The sequence below is a fragment of the Lampetra planeri genome, chromosome 38 (genome assembly GCF_965212315.1).
Source record: "Lampetra planeri chromosome 38, kcLamPlan1.2.h2, whole genome shotgun sequence".
Classification (NCBI taxonomy): Eukaryota; Metazoa; Chordata; class Hyperoartia; order Petromyzontiformes; family Petromyzontidae; genus Lampetra; species Lampetra planeri.
The window spans coordinates 2971735-2997702 of record NC_136144.1 but is presented as its reverse complement, the minus strand read 5'-3'; the positions used below and the strand labels follow the sequence as shown (position 1 = coordinate 2997702).

Sequence of the window (25968 nt, the reverse complement as noted above, 5' to 3'; positions counted from 1 at the left end):
CTCTCAATCAGAAAGATTTCTGGCTCCCAGGTGTCTTAAAGGGAGTGCTCCTAATCTCAGCTTGTTACCTGTATAAAAGACACCTGTTCACAGAAGCAATCAATCAATCATATTCCAAACTCTTCACCATGGCCAAGACCAAAGAGGTCTCCAAGGTGGTCACGGACAAGATTGTAGACCTCACAAGGCTGGAATGGGCTACAAGACCATCGCCAAGCAGCTTGGTGAGAAGGTGACAACAGTTGGTGCAATTATTCGCAAATGGAAGAAACACAAAAGAACTGTCAATCTTTCCTCGGTCTGGGGCTCCATGCAAGATCTCACCTCGTGGAGTTGCAATGATCATGAGAACGGTGAGGAATCAGCTCAGAACTACACGGGAGGATCTTGTCAATGATCTCAAGGCAGCTGGGACCATAGTCACCAAGAAAACAGTTGGTAACACACTACGCCGTGAAGGACTGAAATCCTGCAGCGCCCGCAAGGTCCCCCTGCTCAAGAAAGCACATATACATACCCGTCTGAAGTTTGCTAATGAACATCTGAATGATTCAGAGGACAACTGGGTGAAAGTGTTGTGGTCAGATGAGACCAAAATGGAGCTCTTTGGCATCAACTCAACTCGCCGTGTTTGGAGGAAGAGGAATGCTGCCTATGACCCCAAGAACACCATCCCCACCGTCAAACATGGAGGTGGAAACATTATGCTTTGGGGGTGTTTTTCTGCTAAGGGGACAGGACAACTTCACCGCATCAAAGGGACGATGGACGGGGCCATGTACCGTCAAATCTTAGGTGAGAACTTCCTTCCCTCAGCCAGGGCATTGAAAATGGGTCGTGGATGGGTATTCCAGCATGACAATGACCAAAAACACACGGCCAAGGCAACAACGGAGTGGCTCAAGAAGAAGCACATTAAGGTCCTGGAGTGGCCTAGCCAGTCTCCAGAACTTAATACCATAGAAAATCTGTGGAGGAAGCTGAAGGTTCGAGTTGCCAAACGTCAGCCTCGAAACCTTAATGACTTGGAGAAGATCTGCAAAGAAGAGTGGGACAAAATCCCTCCTGAGATGTGTGCAAGCCTGGTGGCCAACTACAAGAAACGTCTGACCTCTGTGATTGCCAACAAGGGTTTTGCCACCAAGTACTAAGTCATGTTTTGCAGAGGGGTCAAATACTTATTTCCCTCATTAAAATGCAAATCAATTTATAACATTTTTGAAATGCGTTTTTCTGGATTTTGTTGTTGTTATTCTGTCTCTCACTGTTCAAATAAACCTACCATTAAAATTATAGACTGATCATTTCTTTGTCAGTGGGCAAACGTACAAAATCAGCAGGGGATCAAATACTTTTTTCCCTCACTGTATCTGCGTGACTTTACCGAAATACCCAAAGATTTGGCAAAACCCACGTCTGGAATCTAGAACAACGTATGGTTAACAGATTACACACCGCAGATTCTACAGGTTCACAGCAACGTGGATTCTATGCGCATCACTACGGCAAAACAGAACGCATTTGCGAATCACAACGTGACCCTCGAGTCGTGGCAATGAACTAAATCCTGTTGAGGGGGCGAGTCACTACACCCATGGTCATCAGACGGATGACAAAAGGTCTCTAACCTTCACGTGTAGACCTCTGGGATGAGCAATCACATGGCCGCGGCACACAGAGGAGGTTGTTTAATTATTTCCACGAGAGATTACAGACCGCATCGATCATCCTCCCGCTCGCATTCTCCGTCCCGGGCAGACTGCGCATGAGCACTTCAAAGGAATAAAATAAAAATCGACGCTGCCGACAGGGTCACCCCAAAACGAGCGCCTCTCTCAAGGTCCACAATGAAAGGGGGTTTCAGTTGCAGTGGCTGACACCCAGGCTTGTGTGCAGGGGGCAAGGATATGGGCAGGCGCCTGCCACTCAAGACTCACGGATAGCCAGGGCCTGGCTGGGCAGACGTGTGACCTCTGAGCGGAGCTGAATGCAGCAACTTCGGATTCTGCATTTCTGAATAAAACTTTTTATCTAGTCTCTTTAAGAGTGCAAGTAATCAATCACAACCGGAACTCTTTGGTGAGTGATACTCTGATGTCGTGTAGCTATAAAGATAATGATGTAAATAAAAAGAACAACAACAAAGCCCACTGCCCTCATCATGACCGCCCCCTGGCAAATGTCGAGGTGCAGGCGTCAATGTGCTCCCTCACCGCTGGTGGAACGTCCCACATGCGAGTGAGCTCGACTCAACCCTTCTGGAGGGTATTTGGGCCTTATTCTTCAATCCTGGCAGGATACCTTTGACGGTTATCCGCACATAATATGTGACCTGTTGATTAACCAACTGTTGTGTGGACAGCAGCAGCAGAGATTGAAGCTTCGTTGTTGTTGTCTCAGCTGCCATGCTGGCAGAGCGAGCTGGTGGCCACCGCTGACCATTCCACCGTGGCAGCATCCTCCATTCTCATCATCACTGCCTCATGGAATGGAAATATACGGGAAACTGACGATTGTGGATAATGGCCCTTCTTCAGAGCAGAGATGGAGGGACAATAGATTGAGTCACTTGTACGAAGACTCATACATTGGCTGAAAACATCTGAAAATGTGAAAACCCAACGTAGCAGCAGCAAGGACCCTCCTGCAAAAGAGTCCTACGACTCTGCGTGGCTCTCCTGGAGAGATCAGACAACATGAAATATAATCACAAACACGGGCGATCACCACTGGGGCCACGGAGGGACGACGCGTTGCCTCCCCAGGGCCGCCACTCACTTGCTGCTGTTGGGCAGCGACTCGGTGCCGCGGCCCCACGAGATGCTGGGCCTCGGGGCGGCGTGGAGGGCGCAGGCGATGTTCACCGAGCCGCCGCGCACCGCCTGCACCACCGTGGGATGGCTGTGGTTAAACTCCGGGGCGAACGCTGCCAGCCAAGGGAACACACGGCACACGGCAGGAGGCCAGCGTCAACGCGGCCCTGAGCCCCGGCTCGCCTGGACGTGGTGGCGGTCGTCGCGTCCCCTCCTGGTGGTCCGTCGTTGAGACGTAAAAAAGAGCATCACCTAAGTCCGTCAGGCAAAGGGAAATCTACTGACGTAGAAAAGGCAATGATAGCAATACAGGTGTTAATATGTTAAAAACATCACATAGACACCTATGATAATGCATCACGTGGTAAAACATGCAAACAAATATGCTTGGATAATTAAGATATGCACTGCCCTTAACACTGAATTGGACTACACCAGAGACGGCCTTCTTATGTGGCTTCGTCTCCCCAGTGCTAGACTGAAGAACGCTGACCACCTGCCCCGACTGGACATCCGTGAGAAAGAGCTTCATAGATCATCAGATTCCTGCAGCATAAATAAAGATCATGATATGAAGAAAATACACAATGACATTGCATTTCAACATGTAAGTGTATTTCTGTACGACGCTGTCTCTGACGAGGTCAAGTAATTTCCGCATGAAGTGCTTTGCGTTGATGCGCTTGGGCAGGAGGCGTGTCCCCAGGTCGAGACGACTGGCTGAGCGGCGGTCGAACGAGGGGACCCTGAAGGACTCCCCCTGCACGTGGGATCAGCTCATGTGTAGCAGCTACTTGGATTGGTGCATTGCGAGGCCGTGTAGGATGTCAATGGCTAGATCATGGCTGATGATGATGATGATGAAGCAGCGTTATACATTACAACGTAGAACAAAGTGTGCGTGAAGCCACAATAGATGATTATCTTATTGGTTCTTTCGGTAAAGTCACGTAGAAGGGAAATAATAAAATAATAATAAAACATAATAAAATACAATTTTAGTATTTTTATTATTCTTTTATTATTTCCCTTCTACGTGACTTTACCGAAAGAACCAATAAGATGAATCCCTGCAGTCACGAAAGCTTCAAATCGAAAAATACATGATTAATTAACAGGAAAATCAAATCCCATAATGAAATGAGTAATAACTAAACAATTGAGCGGAGATGATTAATGCATGAGGTGCACATGACACTTTAAAGGTCCTTCAGCATTGATATTTCAAGCAGAGTCATGGCTCCCCGGATTGAGCCTTCGAGTCACGTGCGTGCGTGTGCGCTGTGCCGAGTTTCCTCGCGCCCGACCGTATGTCAGCCTCCTCTGAGGCACAACACAGACTAATCGTTCCTAACACTGTGCTCAACAAGTAATGAATCAAGATTAATCAGCTCATTGATTAATTTGTATAAATATTTAACCGGACCAATTCAACGGGAAAACTCTCACGCAAACACCTTCACCTGAAGACGCACCGAGACCGGCTTCGCGAATCGTCAGCAGTCACGGAGTGCCCGGCACTCCCCCGGGATTATTTCTCTCTGCCCAGTGAAACAAATCATATAATTCGCTCACTGGGCAGATGGGTTTGCTCCTTGTCCTCTACTGACACTGCTGTCTGGAGCTGCCCCCCCCCCTTGGTGTCCACGCGGCCCTCGCTCCCCGCGTTGAAGGCCATGATCGAGGCATCCCTGGCCTCCTTCTGCCGAGCCACGGCCAATTCCCACGCATCTCAATGTCACGTCCCCTTCCCCGTAGCATCTTCAGTGCTACAATGCACATCTTCTCTGCTCGCACAGCGGTTTGAGATGGTCACATTTTAGATGCACCATAAATTAAATTGACCACATGCGTACCATAAAATCAGATTCTAGAATATACAAATGAATATCAAATACCCCATTCTGCCTGGCTTTTCCAGATCATGAAAAGACAAAAGTGACCACACGTGTGTTGCTGGCTTCACAATGTCCTTGCAATGCCCTCTTGGGACACTTTACCGTGTTAAATCCTGGCACGGTGCGCGTGGCCAGGATTCAGACGCGAGTCACTCGGACTGTAGCAGAGTGCGTGAAGTCAAAGTCAAGTCAAGGTGAAACGGCCACTGCTGTTGATGTCACTGCACCTTGACATTGCTTCCTCCATCCTGCGAGGTCCCTCAGCTACTGGGCACTAAATCTCCGATCTCCAAGGTCTACTCTTGCAGTGTCCCACCATCTTGCTGTGATTGTCCCTCTGGTCGCCGACCCCGGATTCCCATCTCAGTCACCTGCCCTCCTCCACCCTGCTCAGGTGGCCCACCCATCGTCGCAACCTCCTCCCCTCCTCTTCCTGATTTCATCTACAAATAATTTACTTCCACCTTTAAAAAAAATAACTGAAAACATGCTCCTTCTATCATGCCACGACAAACCAAGCAGATCACTATGTACCACAGAAAAACATACACTCACTCAAACGAATGCAATTCCTCCAACACTGAAACACACTCCAACACTTACCAAGCAATTACATTTAATCTTGATTTGAAGCTTTCGTGACTGCAGGATTCCATACTCTTTGGTTCTTTTGGTAAAGTCACGTAGGTAGAAATATAATGGATCACAACGTTTCGATCGCAACACAAGCAATCGTCATCAGGTGGGACAACCACAGCAGAAAAAAACTTCTGAAATAGGTATTTTTTGCTTGCTGTGGCTGTCCCACCTGATGACGATTGCTTGTGTTGCGATCGAAACGTCGTGATATATTATTATTCTACCTACGTGACTTTACCGAATGATCCAAAGAGTATTAATTACATATGCTTGTATATACCCACTCTGCGAAGTAAAAATCACCATTAAGAAGGGATTTAAAGTTGCAAGCACAGCCAAACAAAGTTTTAATGATGGACGTGACTTGTTGGATATGCCATGTGCTCTCTGCATCACATTAACCAGACATTTTCTTAAAGACAGAACCCAAAAGCGAAACAACTCTGGAAGCTAACTGTGTGTGCAATGTCAGGACCTCTCTGGCACGAGTTATACATTCGTCGAGTGAGAAAATATGACTTTAAAGCTCCAGCAAGCTGTACAATTATGATATTCGAGTGACATCATCTCCATCGCAGGGACCAGTCTCTCCACAACACAACCACTGACAACATCATACACGGCAGTGCTCATTTTATGGACCACACAGGGATGGTCGGCCGAGTCAAACCCTAACTAGAATTGAACTTGCAACTTTCCAACGGTGCAGCAACGGCTGCGATCACGATTCTACCCAGTAAAATATTTGACAACGAGATTTGATGAATGTAACTTCTCATGTTTTGACACTCTTTTGTTGCATTGATTTCCCATCGACTACCTCTCGTCTGAAGCTGCGAGAAGCCTTTGTCGGTCTGGGAATATTTCAGATTAGCGGTCGCCCATTAGGAACCAGTGAATTGACTGTAATTTGAATTTAATTGCGAGCGATTAGCACGCGCCAGCAATAGTGAAAAGGCAGTGCTTTGCACCACGCTCGGCCATGCGGAATTTATATAGAATTTTAATGATGAGTGATGGCACATTCAGCTGGTCAGTGAGCATCTTAAGCTTCTATAATGAAAAATAATAATATAGTTAGAAAAGTTATAGTGCTCCGCAATTAAGCAGAGCAAGGATTGCAGGGGAGGAGCGGCGGTGCTGCGGTTCGCGCTACTGATCTCTGCATCGGCCACAGGAGATCGCATCCCGGCCTCGGCTAACATCAGTGGGTGGGTGTGCGTCGAACCGGTCTTGGGTCTCCTGCTTTACAAACACGCACTGGCGGGCATGGTGAAGTACGGTTACACAGCCTCCATGACCAACACCGTATGAGGAGGTCTTCATTCAGTTTTCGATCGATGAAGGGTTGTAATATTTTTTTATGATTAAGCATGAAAAATGTTTTAAATAGAAGAAGACGATGTACTTTGAACTTCTTTCGTACGGTACGTAGCCAACCATGCTAAATTGAACTATACTCAAACATGCGTAGATAGACTAACCACAATTTACCACCGAGCATGGCACGCTTGGTGCGCCTGGAGACAGTTTAATGAGACGACTATAACTGGTCACAGGACAGACGACAAGGTGCTGTGGGTTTGCAGTCCAGAGTCACATACACGCGAGTCAACTCAAGGTCTGCTCTCGTGTGCCAGAGCCTCAGTCGTTGCTGGAGGCAGCAGCCAGCTGGGCAGTAGCGTCGGTCACGGTGAGAGGATTTGTGTTGAAACAATGACGTTTACATATTGGCAGTACATATCAAGTGCTCTCAAACTGGATGAATCAGCACATCGAAAGTAAGGAAAACGGGTGCAATGTATTTGTAATGGTCAGCATGAAACAGGTGTCCTGTAACACGGCCAGATACATCCGAGCTAAACGCAAAGCATTGGATCATGCTCATCTATAGCAACACTCCTGAGCATTTAGGAGAATATTCCACATTTCTATAACAGAGACGAGTCCATCAAATTGACAATTTGTGTTAAGCACATGGAGGTTTGTTGTGTTCCTACTACAAGTTGCCCTGCAGTGTGTAACTTTACAGGGTGACCTGCAGTGTGTAACTTTACAGGTGACCTGCAGTGTGTAACTTTACAGGTGACCTGCAGTGTGTAACTTCACAGGTGACCTGCAGTGTGTAACTTCACAGGTGACCTGCAGTGTGTAACTTCACAGGTGACCTGCAGTGTGTAACTTCACAGGTGACCTGCAGTGTGTAACTTTACAGGTGACCTGCAGTGTGTAACTTTACAGGTGACCTGCAGTGAGTAACTTCACAGGTGACATGCAGTGTGTAACTTCACAGGTGACCTGCAGTGTGTAACTTCACAGGTGACATGCAGTGTGTAACTTCACAAGTGACCTGCAGTGTGTAACTCTACAGGTGACCTGCAGTGTGTAACTTTACAGGTGACCTGCAGTGTGTAACTTCACAGGTGACCTGCAGTGTGTAACTTCACAGGTGACCTGCAGTGTGTAACTTTACAGGGTGACCTGCAGTGTGTAACTTTACAGGGTGACCTGCAGTGTGTAACTTCACAGGTGACCTGCAGTGTGTAACTTTACAGGGTGACCTGCAGTGTGTAACTTCACAGGTGACCTGCAGTGTGTAACTTCACAGGTGACCTGCAGTGTGTAACTTTACAGGGTGACCTGCAGTGTGTAACTTCACAGGTGACCTGCAGTGTGTAACTCGTAGCAGGGACAGTGCAAGGCCACAGAGGGCTCGTCGTCCCCGGGAGCTGGGTCTCACCGAGCACGCGCAGCTGGGCGCTGGAGTAGATCTCGCCATGCTCGTTGCTGGCCACGCACTGGTACATGCCCTCGTCGCTCATGTTCACGCTGGTGATCTTCAGGCGGCCATCATCACGGCTCACCAATATCCTGCCCTGCAAGAGACACCGGACGCACGCAGATGCTCCGCACCCGAGCTCGGCAGCGTGCGAACACGCATCGACTCGTTGATCGTTAAGCCTCACGATGTAGGCCTGGGCCTGCTTAGCTTCGCAGAGCCGAAATCATTGCCATGGACACAGGAGTTGAATATACAGCCTAAATATACATACTTATGGGAATGAGCTCTACCTTAATGTGGTTGTACAAAAGCAAAACCCACCGAGAAAATATTTCACGTAAGCGACTGCACGTTTCACGTTTCCAAAGAGGAAAAAATTTGTCACGTCGTAAAATCCACTATTACATTTGTTTTCAGTGGGGATTAGTTATTTAAGAATATGAACATTTTGCCCAACAGGCATGGGGGGGGGGCGTCAGTCTTTGTTATTGCCAACCACGCAACACAATACAAAAATAAACCACCGACAGCCACTCCACACTGCTGGCATTCACTGGGAAGCCGTTAGTGATGACACGTTAACCTGGGTGTTACTGTAAACATACTGTCGGGTCCAACTTAAATAAATGTGGAGAAATACATTTAATGAGCTGGGCTGCATTAGAGGCCGAGACAGAGCTGAGCCGTGACTAGGAACACGGCCTCAAACGAAGCCCAAAGGAGCTCAGGGCTGTGGTGTTGAGGCTCCAAAGAGAAATCCGGTCACCTCCTCTCCAGTGCAAGCTGCCCAGGCTTACCTTTGACTCCAGGAGGATTCCGTTCCGAAGCCACTGGTACAAGGGCGTGGGCGTCCCTGTGGCGTTGCAGCTCCAGTACAAGTCATTGCCAATGTGAATGTTTGCGTTCACGATCCCTAGAGTCCACTGCGGGCGAGCTGCAAGGAGGCAATCGGAATGAAGGAATGAACGAAGGAAGGTATTAAACAAACACGGCAACGCCGGATACTTTCTATCAAAACATTTGGGAAACCGACTTTCATGAAAAGGTAAAGGTGCAGCCCGGAAATTGCTTGCTCACGCTATTGCTGGGAGAAGGGCCTCCACTTCAGGGAGTTCTAGAGCCCCTACCACAACAACAGCTGCCGTTCACCGCTAAGTGGCGGTGACGTCTTCACGGCGCCTATGCTAGGTTAGGTGCACTTTGACGTAACGTCAAGTGCTAAAGACTTGCTGCTGGCAGGTGATGGGATCGGAAGCCTGATTCTGCCGGCAAGACCAACAAAGTGGAAACCGGTCACAAAGCGTGCATTCCATTCACCGGCAAAAGCTCCGTAGTGAAACTGCAGCCTCACCGTGCACAAGGACCTCGGTCGAGGCGCTCGTGTTCCCCAGCTTGTTGTTGGCGTTGCACCGGTACGTGCCGTTATCGGAGGTCTGCACCTCCTCGATCTCCAGCACCGGCCCGGCCTTGAGCAGCAGGGCCCCCGGGCGGTGCCACGTGATGTTGGGCACGGGGCTGAGGAGCACAGCGCAGATAACGCCGTTGTACGTACGCATTTATGTTGAACTTCTTTCGCACCATACATAGCCAACTGTGCTAATCGGAGGTGCGGGGGAAGGACGACACAGGAGGATTAGAGGGAGATCGAGGGCAGATTGAGGAGGAGATCGAAGGGTGAACGAGGGGGAGATCGAGGGGGAGATTGTGGAGGAAGTCGAGGAGGAGTTCACTAGTTTACTGAGGATGATGCTGCCAAGTAGATGTTTTGTAATGAGGGGGGGGGGTGATGATGCTGCTGCTGCTGCTGTGTAATTCCAATCGAGTAATTTGAGGGTATTTTTTATCATTTGGATGTCTGATCAATACCAGTGACATTGAATGTATTTCTTCCGATAGAAGAAAACCAGGGAACCCAGAGGATACCCATGCAGGACAGGGGGGAAACCACATAGCAGGGTGCCCAAACCGGGCACCAAACCCAGGCTCTTCTTGCTGCGAGGCACAAGTGCTACCACTGCGCCAATCTGCTGTTCGAAGGTTGCGGAGATCACAGGATGTGGTGGAAGGAGACAATGAGAACGGTGGATGCAACCAGAGGAGAATGGGCAGAGAAAAGAGGCACGTGGAGAGAGGATCAAAGCAGTGGACTCCATTCAAGAATGGGACCTCTAGCTTAGAGAGAACATGGAGTGTTCTTGCCAACAACATCTATAAACCTTGTAGCAATTGTTTAACAAGCCTGACAAGGCCGATTAGATCCTGAAGGTCAAAACAAATACAGTTTTCTTGTTTCAACCAATGCTGTGGGATATTTGTCTCGAAGACTTCCTTTAAGCTGTACACACACAAACCAACCTTTAAATAATAATGGTTAGGTAGCATCGTCAATAATTCGCTGCAGGTCTTACAGCAATGCATTGTCAGCACTTTTGAAACGCGTAAACACCGCAAGCCTGAGGCACGAAACTTAACACAGTGATTGATGGCATGCCAACAAATTTACATTAAATCTATTGAGCAAGCCTGACTTAAGCACTCTAGTTTTAAACGGAGCTTTTTCATGAGACTTCTCCTACCATAGTATGCATATATATAACTTCACGCAATTATTATATTTACACTGTGTACAATGCATCAAAGCAAAAAGTTAATATTTTATTTCATCCCGGGTCCCCATAGGTACGCAGCAGCAGACACGCTTTTGAAGAGACAACTTGGAGGTAACATCACGTGCCTCTGCCCGACACGCAACAGGGACCGGGATAATTTCCGCCACCACCACACCGTGCATACGCGTGGCCGCCTGCTCGTGGCGTGGCCAGCGGAACGTTGCCGGCTCGTTGTTGTCTTCGCTGTTGCTTAGACCACGGTTCATCGCCTCCAGCCTCGGGCATGGTGACCAACAAATGTGGTTCTTATTTTTATTATTGTTGTTATGGTCACAGAGCACAGGCCCCAGGGCTCAAAATTCCAAGCGACCAGCAACAAACAGCACTCGTAACATTCCCGTTCCGAGTCCACTCGGCCTCTCATCCCGTCTCGGGGTTCGAGTGCGGCTCCCCCGAGTTGCGTTCACTGTCGTGCCGCACGTTGCTGGGCACGATGTTCAACGGTCCGCCAAAAACCGCGTGCCATCGTCGAGAAAGACAGAGAAGGGCGGTGGGGTGGACGTCGGGCCCCACAAAAGCGAGCAGCTCAGCTCGGTTCAACAAACAAGCTCACAGCAAGTGGAGCGAAGCGTCGGACATCGCACAACACGTGGCACGACCCCAACGCACGTTGCCAGGGAGCTGCACGGCGGTGCAACGGCGACAGCCGGCGCTGCGCTAGAAGCACAGAGTGGTCGATCGAGAGACGGTCTGTCCACCACCGCCTTAGAAAGGTGGAACTTCCACCACAGGCTCAGAGCTGTCATTGGGGATGAGCAGTGCGCAACGCCCGTTTGGCGCTCTGGACAAACGATGCGGGTGAGGCTGCCATGAGCACTCATCCAAATTTATCGTTTCCATGGTGGGTGTCAGTTTTTCTTTCGGCCGAAACCTTGGTGTTTACTTTTCATCATATTGTGCAATTTTTTTCACTCCCCTACTGGCCTAATGTAGTTACTTGCCTCTTCTAAAGTTATATTTATTTAAATAGATTTATTATTCAGGTGCAATGCATCATTTTTACTAAACCCTTTTCACATTTTACTGTATTAATTTATTGTAATTTTTTTTTCAAGATTTATTAAACTTTCATGTAAAAAACTATTGCTTTTTATTTCTCTTGATATAATCTAGGGCACCATTGAAAAAGAGGCCGTGATGTGGCGTGCGCGTCAATGGGTGTCGGTTACATAGAGGAAGCGAGAATGCACAGGATGACCATTTTTGAGCTTATCATCGAGAGACGCTGGAGCCAAGATGTGCTGAGCCAACCCCGACTGAATTCAACTTTCAACCTTCCGAACGCGAGCCAAGCAACATGATCACAGCATCGCCCTGCCAGATTAAAGATGCAAGAATCCACGGACTTCAGAAGTAAAAACATAAACTATTAAAAATCATAATCTATGCCAAGAAAAAGTATAAATAATTAATCATTATACTTTCAAATATTTATTAAACACCATGCTCAGTGAATGCAACATCTTTAAAGCAGTTGAGTTTTTGGGCGGCTTGGTGAAGGAGACATTCATTAATAGGCAAGGAAGTCACGCAACTTCCCCGGCGCAGTTCAAAGTGCCATTGACTTGGCAATGCCAGCAGCTGGCGCGTCGCTAGCGCCGTGGTGACGCGCCTGGGTATGTCGCACGAGGATGCACACGAGCGGCTCATCATCACAACCCCACAAAAGGCTCTTCAGAATTCTCTCTGATGCTGTTAGCGGGGTCTTTTGCTCGTTCGCTGACACAGCACCTCTCCCTGGGTGTCTGTACTGCTGATTCCCCCCCCAACTCCGAGTCCAGGCTCAAGTCCTCCTTCCCTGCTGTTGATTTGTTACATTCTTTGCACTTCCAAATCCACCCAAGCCATCGTTCACTCTGTTCTCCCACACGGGTATGTTGACTGTGGACGTTATTGCAGCACGGTTCAGCATCTGCGAGGGGACACAGTAGTTCAGATGGCTGTGCACGGTGCCTTGGGTTCGCTTTCTAGCCACAGCTAACATGTAATCGTCTGCTGTTGTTTTAGCCAAAAAACGCGACCCTGAAGTTGACCCACGCGAGAGACGCACGCAGATGCCTCCTCCGCGCTGACCGTGTGACGTCACAACGGGCTCTGAGGGTAACCCGGCCCAAAGCGGGAACCCCTTCGGGAAAATGAGCCACACGTCCCAGCTAGGGTGAGCCACCCGGTCTAGTTACGGCTCACCAGGCCAGGCTGCCATGGGAATATCTGCTGAGTCCATTTGCCGAGTTTGTGAAGCGGGCAGCTCTGGTTTCAACTGTTCATGTAAATGCAGCCCAATAATCTATTCTACAACTGAAACCGTCAGATCTTCACAGCACCCATCCTGTGATTGTCTATCTGAAGACACCTCGCTTTATTTGTATGTATGCCACCATGACTACAAGTGCCATTAAGTGTAATTCAGTGTAGAATAAATGGACTTCTCTTCCACCTCACCACATGAAATAAAAATAGTTTAGTCCATCAGCCTATGGGTTTTTCCACACCAATATAATCCAGCAGCATTTGTTTAAACAAGAAAACATTGACCTGTTTTTACCTTGGGGTCTCATTAACCAAACATTTTTTACAGGTGAGGGTACTCCGTCTAGAGCAGGGGTGGGGAACCTTTTTTCTGCCAAGGGCCATTTGGATATTTATAACATCATTCGCGGGCCATACAAAGTTATCAACTTAAAAATTATCCCGTGATATTTGGTCAAACATTTAATTAACTCACCCCTAATGCGATGGCTGGAACTGCTTCTCTTTGGCGAGGCGTGTGATGTTAGCTGGTATTGATGATGTTGCTGCTACTCGCAGCTGCTTTTCCAGGTTTGCTCCTAGATTTATTGAATTTCGAGTCCTGCCTGCGGTTGCCTTGGCAGGGCCACACTAAATGATTATGCGGGCCTTATACGGCCCGCAGGCCGGACGCGTTCCCCACCCCTGGTCTAGAGCATGGGGCATAGTCATTTCAAAGAGCAATGAAGGATAATGCAGCAGTAAATGCTACTGGTGGAGAGCTCTTTTGGTGAGACGTGGAGATCGTGGTACTCACTTGCCCATCCCAAAGCACTCTAAGCGCAGCTTTTGTCCCACCAAGACGTCCATTGTAGGCGGTGGCCGCACCTCGAGACGCACGGCCAGTCTGCTCCCCACCGCTGTACGACAATCGCATCGACAAAGCAGCCCGACATTAGCAGCACACGCAGTAGCAACGGCACACACACAGCAGCACATGCAGCGCCCGTAGCAGCGCCCGCAGAAACAGCAGCAGCACAAGCAGCAGCACATGCAGCACACGCAGCAGCGCCTGCAGCAACAGCAGCACACACACAGCAGAAGCACACGCAGCAGCACACGCAGCACACGCAGCAGCAGCACACACACAACAGCAGCACACACACAGCAGAAGCACACGCAGCAGCACACGCAGCACACGCAGCAGCAGCACACACACAACAGCAGCACACACACAGCAGAAGCACACGCAGCAGCACACGCAGCACACGCAGCAGCAGTGCACGCAGCAGCAGCACACGCAGCAGCAGTGCACGCAGCAGCAGTGCACGCAGCAGCAGCACACACACAGCAGCACAAGCAGCAGCACATGCAGCGCCTGCAGCAGTGCCCGCAGCAACAGCAGAACACACACAGCAGAAGCACACGCAGAAGCACACGCAGCACACGCAGCACATGCAGCAGCAGCAGCGCCACTGCTATTTGCCGCGTGAGGTGGCGCTGCAAACACCAAACGTGAAGAGCGGTCAAAATGAGAAAAGTCCCCAGGTGCAGAAAGAGCACAGAAGCCAACCAATCAGCACCTCCGATTATCACGGTTAGCCACGTACAGTGCAAAAGAAGTTCAACATACATACTTACACAAACCTCAAGTTCAAGCTGCAACTAAATTAGCCAACTAGATATGGACCCGACCCATAGCCGCACCCATGTTGACTATTGTAGTGTTTGTTGTGCTACTATGGTGCTCTAAGCGGAACCCTGTAACGTGGGATTGGTGGAGATCGTAATGCGACTCACAAAGTGCATCATGTGACACTTCCACACTGCCGGTCTGCGAGAAGGCCAGGAGATGGCAGTACAAGTTGGTTTCTGATCTCTTTGTGCAGCACGTGTTTTCGTACTATCCCCCTGCACGCGTTGGTTTTCTCCAGGTACTGCTGTGGTTGCTTTTCAGACGCACTTGTTTAAAAAGGAAATAGCCACGTGGCCTGACCCAAACACAAATATGGATCACTGTATTGGCTAGGAAACCCCATTTTTATGGTGCATATCTTATCCACTCCTTTCCAATGTATTTATACTCCTTAGAGCAGATTTTGTACTTACTGGTTGTTATTATTCTTTCCGATGCAACTATATACTATATTTAATTATTTTAATAATTTAGGAATTGACACAGAGCGCTTTAAGGCGACCCTTTTCATGAGAGGCGCTAAACAAAACGAAAGGTTTATTGATGGAGCCGCGGGTAAACAGTAACCAGGCCTCACAGTCCTTCTTGAGCTGCAAGCTGATGAAGGAGCTGTTGACCGTCTTGTTGAGCACGGGGCCCATCTGGCGGTGCAGGAGGCAGCTGTAGCGGCCCACGTCGCGCTGCTTCACGTGCGAGAAGTACAGGTTCCCCGTCGTCTGGGACACGAAGCGTCGCGAGTCCAGGCGGACAGGCGCTGGCGCCGCGGAGCCGTTGGTGTCCTCCTCAAAGAGCCACTGGAACTTGACCCCTGAGCGAGGCAAACGGTTACAATCGTCAGCGAGCGATCGGTTTCCGCGTCACGCTTACAACGCAACGCTATCGCGAGGCGCTATGCTTCCCAGACGGCACAGTCTGCAGTAGTTCTGCGGTAGAGGGCAATGGTGCGGTGTGGTTTTTACCCAATCGAGTAATTTGTGAGTACTTTTCAAATTTGGATCGTGACGCTGGAGCACATTTGCCTCCTCTGTTTTGAGTAACATGACAAGGTTTGTTCACTGTCCACAGTGAAGCAGGCTGGTGCAGTGGTAATGCTCGTGCCTCATAGCAAGAAGGGCTTGTGTTCAAATCCCGACTCGGGTGTGACTCTACGGAGGGTTTGTAAGTTCCCCCACTGTTCTGCAATGCTGAAAAAGTACTTGTAAATTACTCATTTGGGATCACACAGCAGCAACAAAAACACAACAAACTACTATAAACTAAACGATTGTTTTTATTTTACCATGTAAGGCCCATCGAGTCCTTTATCAGAAGCGACCTGGCCACGAATGACAGCCCAATGAAGTGGATTATCATCACGTGGAAATATATAGCAGACAAATACTCTAAATGTGGAACGAAAAAACGGAGAAAACACGCAAACCCCAAATATATAGGTGTCAGGGTTTGGATCGAACCCACGACTGCCTGTATACCAGGTGAGGTAGCTAACATCTCGCCAGAGCATCACCCCGACTGATAAACTTGGAAGGACCCGACTGAAAAAGTCTTGAGACTTAGTGAGGCCTTCCTGGCTATATAGACATAATAATAAATACACCAGCAGTATTAACCAGGGTGGCCACGGGGCTCGGACTACTACTTGGCCGTGTCACCACCCACAGAGTTCCACTCCCCATTATGACTGCTGTATCGGTGTCGATGAGCAATAGTAGTGTTCAAAGGCAAATGTCTCTGAGCTCATGAGAGCAATTGGAATGCAATCATCTCCGCTGGTGGTCCTGAAACGGTGGCATAAAATTCACACTCCCATGGCAGAGTTTTTTTAATAGAAATCTAAAATGGTTTCTGGAACACATTACCTTCAAAGCTGGTTTTTTTTACTCTGCAGGCAAATCCGCGAAACCTAATATGTGCCTCCACATGTTCTGCCATGTTCCACAATTCAATGTAAATTCAGCTGAATTCTCTTTTGCATGAATTTACATGAACTGACTTGGCGTCTGCATTATGCTGAGAAACTAAGCCGACCAAATCAGATTTCAAAAAGCCCTTTTCATTCCGAACCATCTAATATTTGCCGATAACAGTCATTATAACATCCAATGGAAATTAACTCTGCAGGATATGTTAAAATAACTAAATAAAGAGGCTGGAAAGTTGGAGACAGGATAAATATGAGCAAAACAAAGGTTACTTTAAAAACATATTGCTAAACAATGGGAGATGTCTAGAAATATACACATAGCCACCAGGCAGCGGTGACTGTGCCTGTGGCCGCCTGTCATGCAGCGCTCTGGCGATGGCAGCGAGGGTTGGTAGACCACCACACAAATGTTAGGAAACTCCCTTCCCCTGTGCGTTTCGGTGGTACCATATTCTGGCTTGTCAGGAGGTGGTACAGCATCTGTATGTTTCAGTTTTCAGTTTAATTTATTCGGTATAGCCCTGTGAGCCATTCGGCTCTTGAATCGGGTGCAACCGCAACAAACAAAAACATGAACAAGAAACATCGTAAAGTGACTACGTGCAAACATGTGATAGAGTGTTGCCCCCTCGCACACAGCGGTTTTCTCCAGGTGCTCCGGTTTCCTCCCACGTGCATGAACACTCATGAAATGGATGAAAACATCTTTCTATATAGAGGACCGCAGAGCTTGAGCTCTTGTTGGCACCGGCTCACCGCCTGGCTGCCTTACCGCTCGCCTGTGGTTCCTCCTCGAGTCTCCGAGTTGTTCTCTCTCTGTGAGTGCGAGCGAATGCTGTGTGGCGGTATGCTGCAAGTTGACATTACTACGATGAGTATGTCTACCAGGACAGCTATTGCAGGTGGACCAGAATTAAAATGATGAAAGAAATAGGCAGACAAGAGGAGGTTGGATTACTTTGAATATCTGGATCTTGATAATAAACAAGCAGAATACCAACGTATATGGCTCAGAAACAGCGTGGTCAATAATAACACAAGAAAACTAAAACTTAAAAGTGCAAAACGCAGCATAGAGAGATGCACGCTTGGAATTACCCCGAGGCACCGGAAGAGGCACACGTGGAGAGAGAAAGAGGACACACACGCAGTGTGAAAGACACAATTCGAACCGTTAAAAAAAGCAAGCGGACTTGGGCAGCACGTGTCGCTGTACAGCACGAGTAGAGGCGGAGTGGCAGCCACGGGTGCTAGCGCGTCGGGGAGGACATCCGCTGGGAAGCGATGAAATCAGCTCTCATGTCACTGCTGGAGGGATGGTTGCATCGCAGCACCACGAGGCGTGGTGACGGCTTGGGGAGGCAGTGGAATTATAATCACTAAAGATAATTATGATTGCTACCGAACTCTGCGTTCGCCTTGGGCTTGTTATATCAAGCACAAGAAAATGCCTAAATTTGTCGGCAATTCTCCACTTCATGCACTTCAGTGGGAAACATGGAATGAAATGTGGTCTCATTTAACATTTAAGAAAAGCATTTACTAAATTTTTCTAAATTACCGTAATCTTCCTGCCTCCTTATAGAATGGTCTATTATACTCACAAACCTGAGCAATGGATCCAATGCACCAATGCGTAATCTGCATGCGAAGGGAGAAGAAGGGTAACTTGGAAAGGAAGGATGGGCAATGGAGCGTTGTTAAACGAGGGAACGCTGATTTCTTCAATAAGAATTTGATATAAGTGCATAAAACCTGAACAGAAAATAAAATTAAGTTACATGAAAATGGAACTCGATGTATAAAAACTGAGTACCATATTTTCAACGTACCTAGTCAGCACTCAAATCCCATTAAAATCCTATTCGAATAAAAAGTTGGCAAATTTAATTTACTTCATCGAGGTCAACGTGCTGTGTGTGACTAGTGGGTGGCAGGATAGTGGGCGGTAAGCGTCGTGCAGCACCATAACAAGCACCTGGGTTTGATTCCCGATTTGTGTGCCTTTCTGTGTGGCGTTAGCATGTTCTCCCTGTGTGCTGCAGTGTGAGTGAGTGTGGAGTTTCTACACAGGTGATCACTAACAGCACTTGCCCCAACAATCCGTTAAGGCTTCACGAGGGATCTTTATCTTTGGGATTTGTATATTTTCTTCATGTTCTGCATGGTTTTCCTCCGGGTTGTCCAGTTTCCCCCACAGCTACAATAAAACCCCACACACAATGTCACCGATGTGGGCCAAGCCACATGCCAATGGTGAAACATTGTCAACGTCGCAGCCTTCTGCAAAAGTTGGCAAGACCCTCGTGAAATAGTCTTGAGGCTGACCCTAGGTAAACTAACGTCATAGAATTAATAATATAGTCCTAATAGTAATTGTAAAACACGGAATGTATTGAATTGTAATTGCATTGCCAATAGTGAAACATGTGAACTAAAAATGTATTTTTTCAAACCATATTTGTTTTTTTATTGTGAAATGTTGATTAAATCTTGATTTGAAGCTTTTGTGACTGCAGGAATCCATACTCTTGGGTTCTTTCGTTAAAGTCACGTAGGTAGAAAAAATAATAGATCACGACGTTTCGATTGCAACGCAAGCAATCATCATCAGGCGGAAGATGACGATTGCTTGCGTTGCGATCGAAACGTCATGGATCTATTACATTTTCCACCTACGTGACTTTACCGAAAGAACCAAAGAGTATAAATGTAGATTTATGGATTAAAATAAAGAAGACCGCTGCAATTTATAGTTCAGTGCCTGCACATGCTGTCAATCATAGTAGGTTCCATCAAAAACACATGATTTGACTTTCTTTCACTCCCCATTAAACAATAACAACCTGAATAATGTATACACGGTGAATATGTTCTTATTAAATTAATACCATGACATTTAATGTACTGTTCGCCGTCGTGAAAAGGTCACGGCATGAGATTTACTCCAGCCGACACACGCGGAGAGTGACGATCAAGATCCCCCCCCCCCCATTCGGCCTCCAACACTCGAGGCGCGGATGCTGTCAGCGAGCACCTATTAAGGCGGGCATCGACTGGAACAGGCGCAGGGAGCTAATGTGTGACCAGTGGGACGGAGTTCCAGACGACATGGGCAGCAGAAGAGAAGCGGCCAACTCCCACCCAGCGGAACTGAACTCGATGCTGGAGAGGGGAGCACGTGAAGAGGGGGAGAGTGAGACGACAGTGGGGAGGTAAGGCTTATCTATGGGAGGGAATGTAACGCACGTACGCAAGTCCTCTTCAAGGCTGTTGGTTGAACATCAAGGTAGGGCCATCAAAGCAGAATTGCATTTTATGACATTAATAAGTAAAACAAAAATAATCACAGGCTTCCCATCCAAAGGATTGTCCTAGGGTGCTCATCTCATGTTTATAATGCCGAGCACAGAGGTGGAAAGTCTTTGGGTAGGATTAGTCTATCCAAAGCAAAACCATCACTGACTTTCCGTAAATTGACGCATATTTTATCGACTCCAGAGGGATGTTTGTATGTTGAACGTTCGCACCGTCCGTAGCCCACCGTGCTAATCGGATGTGCGGGGTGAATCAACCCCCAACCCGGGATTGAGCGTACAGTAGCCACTGTTCCACCTTTAATGTAGGACACCCAGACTATGAATACCCTTGCATGGAGTGTGTGGTGGAGTGTAGCGTGGAGTGCAGTGCGGAGTGTAGCGTGGAGTGAAGTGTATAGTGCTGAAAAGGTTTGAGATGTGGGTTGTGGTGTCGAACAGAGGAAATCAGTTGGATGGAGAAAAAGATAAATGAGGATGTCAAAGAGCAGGTGCAGGAGGAAAGACGTCCAGCAGAGGCAATGACGTGGATTGGGCACATGGTCAGAGTGCGAGCTTGATGAAGGACGTTCTGGGCGGGAGAATGTTGTGAAACAGGACAAAAGGCAGAGAATGGAGGGAGTTTCAGCCGAAGAGCTATTTACAAAATGAGAATTAAGCACCACATTCTCACACACTAAACTTTATTGTCAAGTTATTTTGAATGAACGTTCTCAGTCTGATTCCTAATAAGTCAATCATAACTAGATGACACACTCGAATGAAAAAAAAAGGTCTTCACAACTTGTGAAAAGTTAATTACAATGCAGTACCTACGTGTAGAGCTTGTAAAGTGTCGGTGTTTTAATAGCGAATCGGGAACGCATTTCTCATCCTGCTGTGGATTGACTGGCGGGCTAGGAAAATACATCAAAAAGTTTACGACCACAGTGGCTCGCAGGGGCTCATGCTCCCTGTAAGGGCAGCAAGCCAGCACCCCAGAGGAGCCTGGGTTCAAGCCCTGAGGCCAATGTGAGAATAATAAAATCTGTTTCCCTGCTCCAGAAGGATTGTTATTGCTGAGAGTCTGATGGGCTCAGCCCAATCATAAACGACTGCTGGAAGTAATGCGTTCCAAAAGAAAATTTTCAGTCGCACCTGATTTCATCACACTCACCTTTCACAATGCACATTGCGTAAGAGTTGAGAAATGGGTCGTAGAACATTTGAGGGATAGAAATTCGTTTGTCAGTTGTTCGGGTGGCACGATGCCACCGTGTGGAACGTACAGCACTGATGCAAGGCCGCTTGTCACACAACTTGGAGCGATATGCAGAGCAGGACGTCACAGACAATGTGACGGGAACGGACCGGCCAAATCGTAAAAAAAAAAGAATATTTACACAGGCAAGAGTCGCAATTTATTTGTTATTTCCTAGAGATCTGAGATGTCCACGTGGATAGCGTGGTTGGCTACGTATGGTGCGAAAGAAGTGCATCGCACATACCTACATAGTGCTAAACGCATAATTGAAGATGAACACTTGATTAGCACAGAGCCATCCAGTCTGCTCTGTGTCTTCAGCAGTTTTCGTAAAGGTAACACAGTTTTGTCACGAGGTACATGAGAGCCAGACAATGGTCAACTCTTATTAATGGTTTGCTTTTAGTCTTGTAAATGGATCACTGTTAGCTCGTACCGGTTGATCACTGGTTATAATTACTTTCAATGTGATAAAAAACAAATATATCCCAAAACATCTGAAAAGGGGGATAATGTAGCGGTGGCAGCAGCAGCAGCCAACTCATATCGATCAACACACAACGTCCATTCATCTCGATGTCAAATAAACTTCGCACAACAATTTAAATAATGATTGATGAAAGTCATTATGTAGAGTACGCAGATTACCTCTCTGTGTGCTGTGAACAAGGACCATTGCCTGAAACGTCGCCTAATTTTTACTTTTGTTATTCTTTAAGTCAGTGTTTATGACCAATGTGTTGAGTTGTTTTCGTTATCTGTGCCGGTACACCACTGCTAATACAGTACCACCAAAAATGTTGTTTAAAGATTACAAATGGAATCTTGGGACTCCGTGAGGCTTTTTCGCAATTGAAGGCTGCTACTGGCCACGACAAGAGGGCTTCAGGAGAGAGAGTTCGTGTCGCTGTTCCTCCTCCTCCGCTGAAAGCGCGCAGACCAGAGTGGTTTACCATCGGGTCCACAGTGTGGGCTGCATGGCCAGACTCGCACCACTGCTGTGGCTCGTCTTTAATCCTCCTTACAACCACACACCGCGAGAAGTGCACTGGCCTGGCTACAACTCAGCAGTCCTCGCTAAAGAGCGATGTAGCGGCGTGTCCGGTGACATGGGCAGCGTGCGGTGGGGGCCAACAGCTCCAGCCTGGCCAGCCTCACCAGCTCCAGCCTCACCCAGCTCCACCCTCACCAGCTCCAGCCTCACCCAGCTCCACCCTCACCAGCTCCAGCCTCACCAGCTCCAGCCTCACCCAGCCTCACCAGCTCCAGCCTGCCCACCTCACCAGCTCCAGCCTGCCCACCTCACCAGCTCCAACCTCACCCACCCTCACCCATCTCCAGCCTCACCCAGCCCCAACCTGCCCACCTCACCAGCTCCAGCCTCACCAGCCTCACCAGCTCCAGCCTCACCCAGCCTCACCAGCTCCAGCCTCACCAGCTCCAGCCTCACCCAGCTCCACCCTCACCAGCTCCAGCCTCACCAGCTCCACCCTCACCAGCTCCAGCCTCACCAGCTCCAGCCTCACCCAGCCTCACCAGCTCCAGCCTGCCCACCTCACCAGCTCCAGCCTGCCCACCTCACCAGCTCCAACCTCACCCGCCCTCACCCATCTCCAGCCTCACCCAGCCCCAACCTGCCCACCTCACCAGCTCCAGCCTCACCAGCCTCACCAGCTCCAGCCTCACCCAGCCTCACCAGCTCCAGCCTGCCCACCTCACCAGCTCCAGCCTCACCAGCTCCAGCCTCACCCAGCCTCACCAGCTCCAGCCTCACCCAGCCTCACCAGCTCCAGCCTGCCCACCTCACCAGCTCCAGCCTGCCCACCTCACCAGCTCCAACCTCACCCGCCCTCACCCATCTCCAGCCTCACCCAGCCCCAACCTGCCCACCTCACCAGCTCCAGCCTCACCAGCCTCACCAGCTCCAGCCTCACCCAGCCTCACCAGCTCCAGCCTGCCCACCTCACCAGCTCCAGCCTCACCAGCTCCAGCCTCACCCAGCCTCACCAGCTCCAGCCTCACCCAGCCTCACCAGCTCCAGCCTCACCCAGCCTCACCAGCTCCAGCCTGCCCACCTCACCAGCTCCAGCCTCACCAGCTCCAGCCTGCCCACCTCACCAGCTCCAGCCTGCCCACCTCACCAGCTCCAGCCTGCCCACCTCACCAGCTCCAGCCTCACCCAGCTCCAGCCTGCCCACCTCACCAGCTCCAGCCTCACCAGCCTCACCAGCTCCAGCCTCACCAGCTCCAGCCTCACCCAGCCTCACCAGCCCCAGCCTCACCAGCTCCAGCCTCACCAGCTCCAGCCTGCCGACTGGTGAGCGTCACCGCGGCCCCTGACGTCTTGCACAGTGCTGGCGGAGAGCCGAGTCACGGCGGCCACCACGGCCCCCTCGCTCTTGTTCACTGGCAATCGTGAGGCTCTCGTGTTGTCAGATTTGCTTTCGAAATTAATAAGTAAAGCACATATTATTTGTATTCTTGGTTCTTTCGGTAAAGTCACGTAGGAGGGAAACAATAAAATAATAAAAATATAAAACATTGTTTGTTTCCCTACTACGCGCCTTTACCGAAAGAACCAAGAATATGAATCCCTGCAGTCACAAAAGCTTTAAATCAAAATTCATATTATTTGTGTTTAAGAATGCATCTCAGCAATCCCCAAACAATGGTTCCCCTGCTGCTGTCCTGGAATGTTCAGGTGAAGGGAAGTGATTTGGTAAATCTACACTTGGGGTGAGGAGCGGAGTGAGGAGTGTGTGGAGGCAGCCCAGCGTGGCCCGTCTGGTCAATTGGCGCTGCGAGCGAGCGCTCGACTCCGCGTGGAGCTCCGCACGGGAGGAATGCGTCGCAGGTGCACGGCCAACGGGATGAACGAAAGCGGTAACCCTGACGGTAGCTCCCGAGCTGAAAAGGACGCAATGTCTCCAGCCAATGCCTTGGCAGCACAAAGCCGCCCATTTAGCATTCAGAGTGATGTGAAGGTTTGTTTAACGGAGCTCTGGGCACGTAAAATTGCCTGTGTAATTGCCGGCCGCGCATTATAAAGGGCCGATCATCGAGTCTCGGCGGTCTGGCACTCGTTCGTTTGGTCGGTGCCCGAGCGCCGGACATGTTGGTAGAGAAGACAGCGGACAGACAATCGTCTTAATCGAGCCACGCGGCTACGTGGCCCTTTCCTCTCCTGTCCGCCAGCAACCCCCTCTTGCGCGAGGCAGCGCACACCGCGAACGCCGTACCCTGGCTTGCCAGGCAATGGCTGTACAGCAAGTGTGGGCTAATCTTCATCTATTACATCCGTGCGGGGATCGAGCGTTGTCCCCTCGCACACGTGAGCTTTCTCCGGGTCCTCCGGTTTCCCGCCACATGTATGGACACTCATTAATCGGCCAATGAAACGTAAATGTACAGAGGATCGCAGAGCTCGTGGGGAACTGGGTGCCGGCTCACCAATTGGCTGCCAGAGATAATGAATCGGTGCCCAATGCCCAATTGAGTTAATTTATCATTCTTATCATCATAATCATCATCAACTATCATCAATCCACTGCTGGATTAAGGCCTTCCCAAGCTGCTGGCATTCCCCATTATCTTACGATGTAGCAATGCACCCAGCACCTGCACCAGAGCTAATTTCACTGCTCCATCTCCACCGTGGAGATCCTCTTGGACGCGACCCGTCCCTCGGCTACCGCTCCGCTATTCCTCTCTTGACCATCGGCCATCGTCCCCCCGAGTGACGGTGCTGCTGCCCAAGCCCACCTCGTTTCTGAACAGAGTGATGTCTTGAAGCAGCCATCTCCCAATGCTTCTTTGCACATTTTTCAGTTTTTATTTCACTCCCTTCTCACTCTTACTCTCGCTGCGTGCCCATTAATACAGAGAATGCACGTCATGGCAGTACATTTTGCTATTTGCACAATTTCAACAAGTTGGGTACTATTGATTTATTAATTCGCCACTTATTTACCCCGGCAACATTCAAATGCAAAGGAGGCACGGCACGGCATTGGAATGGTATTCAATGTACGATTGATTACATAATTAATATTCATGTTACGTTGCTAATTGGCCATTAGAGAGATACACGGGGCTCAAGAGAGCGAGCAGTAAGCCGTGCATTCTCGTCCCAGTGGAATCGTCCCAGCTTTTTCTCACTGTTTTCCTCTTCATTGCAAAAGTCGTGCACTTGCAATTGTGCCTCATTACAGGGGCACTTCTTTGGCCCTATCAAACTTGCGCATGACACCGCCATGCCGGCGTACCTGCGGGCACTGCAATGCGTGTCATGGGCCAAGGGGAGATCCAAAAATCACAAGAGTTGCCAACATCATTCTTTTAAGCCCGCGAGTGTTCCAGCACAACATTATTTCACAACCGAGGGCCGCTAACAAGCTCCTTAGTGACCTATTTAGGACTGGGATCCAGGGATGCCTTAGCCTTCAGTGTCAACGACTACGGGTAGCAGTCAACACGCTCCTATTTCTCACACTTGTGCCACCTTCGATTGGTAGGCGTGGCTACGTACGGTGCAAACGAAGTTCAACATCTGCACATATACCCCCACCACAAGAAGGCGAACGTGTAGCCATGCAATTGCCTGCTCATGCCACTGTTGGCAGACAGGCCTCTGCTCGAGGGAGCTCTAGAGAGGCCCCCCGGAGGGTCGCTTTAGTCTTGGAACAGGCGGGTGTGCCCACACTTTACTCCACCAGATGTGACCTGCCGATAGACTAAGTGGTGGACACAGGTGGGGGA

At 49.1% G+C, this 25968-nt stretch overlaps 1 protein-coding gene across 2 annotated transcripts in view; it reads right to left on the bottom strand.

Moving 5' to 3' along the window:
* LOC144731194 (contactin-2-like) overlaps window positions 1–25968 on the bottom strand; it is a 361376-nt gene that overhangs the window by 96367 nt on the left and 239041 nt on the right. For both annotated transcript variants that reach the window (XM_078612167.1, XM_078612166.1), the window contains exons 7-12: window positions 15304–15534; window positions 13848–13950; window positions 9484–9647; window positions 8930–9066; window positions 8091–8226; window positions 2779–2926 (exon numbers count right to left, since the gene is read on the bottom strand). In XM_078612167.1, coding sequence (XP_078468293.1) covers window positions 2779–2926; window positions 8091–8226; window positions 8930–9066; window positions 9484–9647; window positions 13848–13950; window positions 15304–15534 — 919 coding nt within the window. The remainder of the gene's footprint in view (window positions 1–2778; window positions 2927–8090; window positions 8227–8929; window positions 9067–9483; window positions 9648–13847; window positions 13951–15303; window positions 15535–25968) is intronic.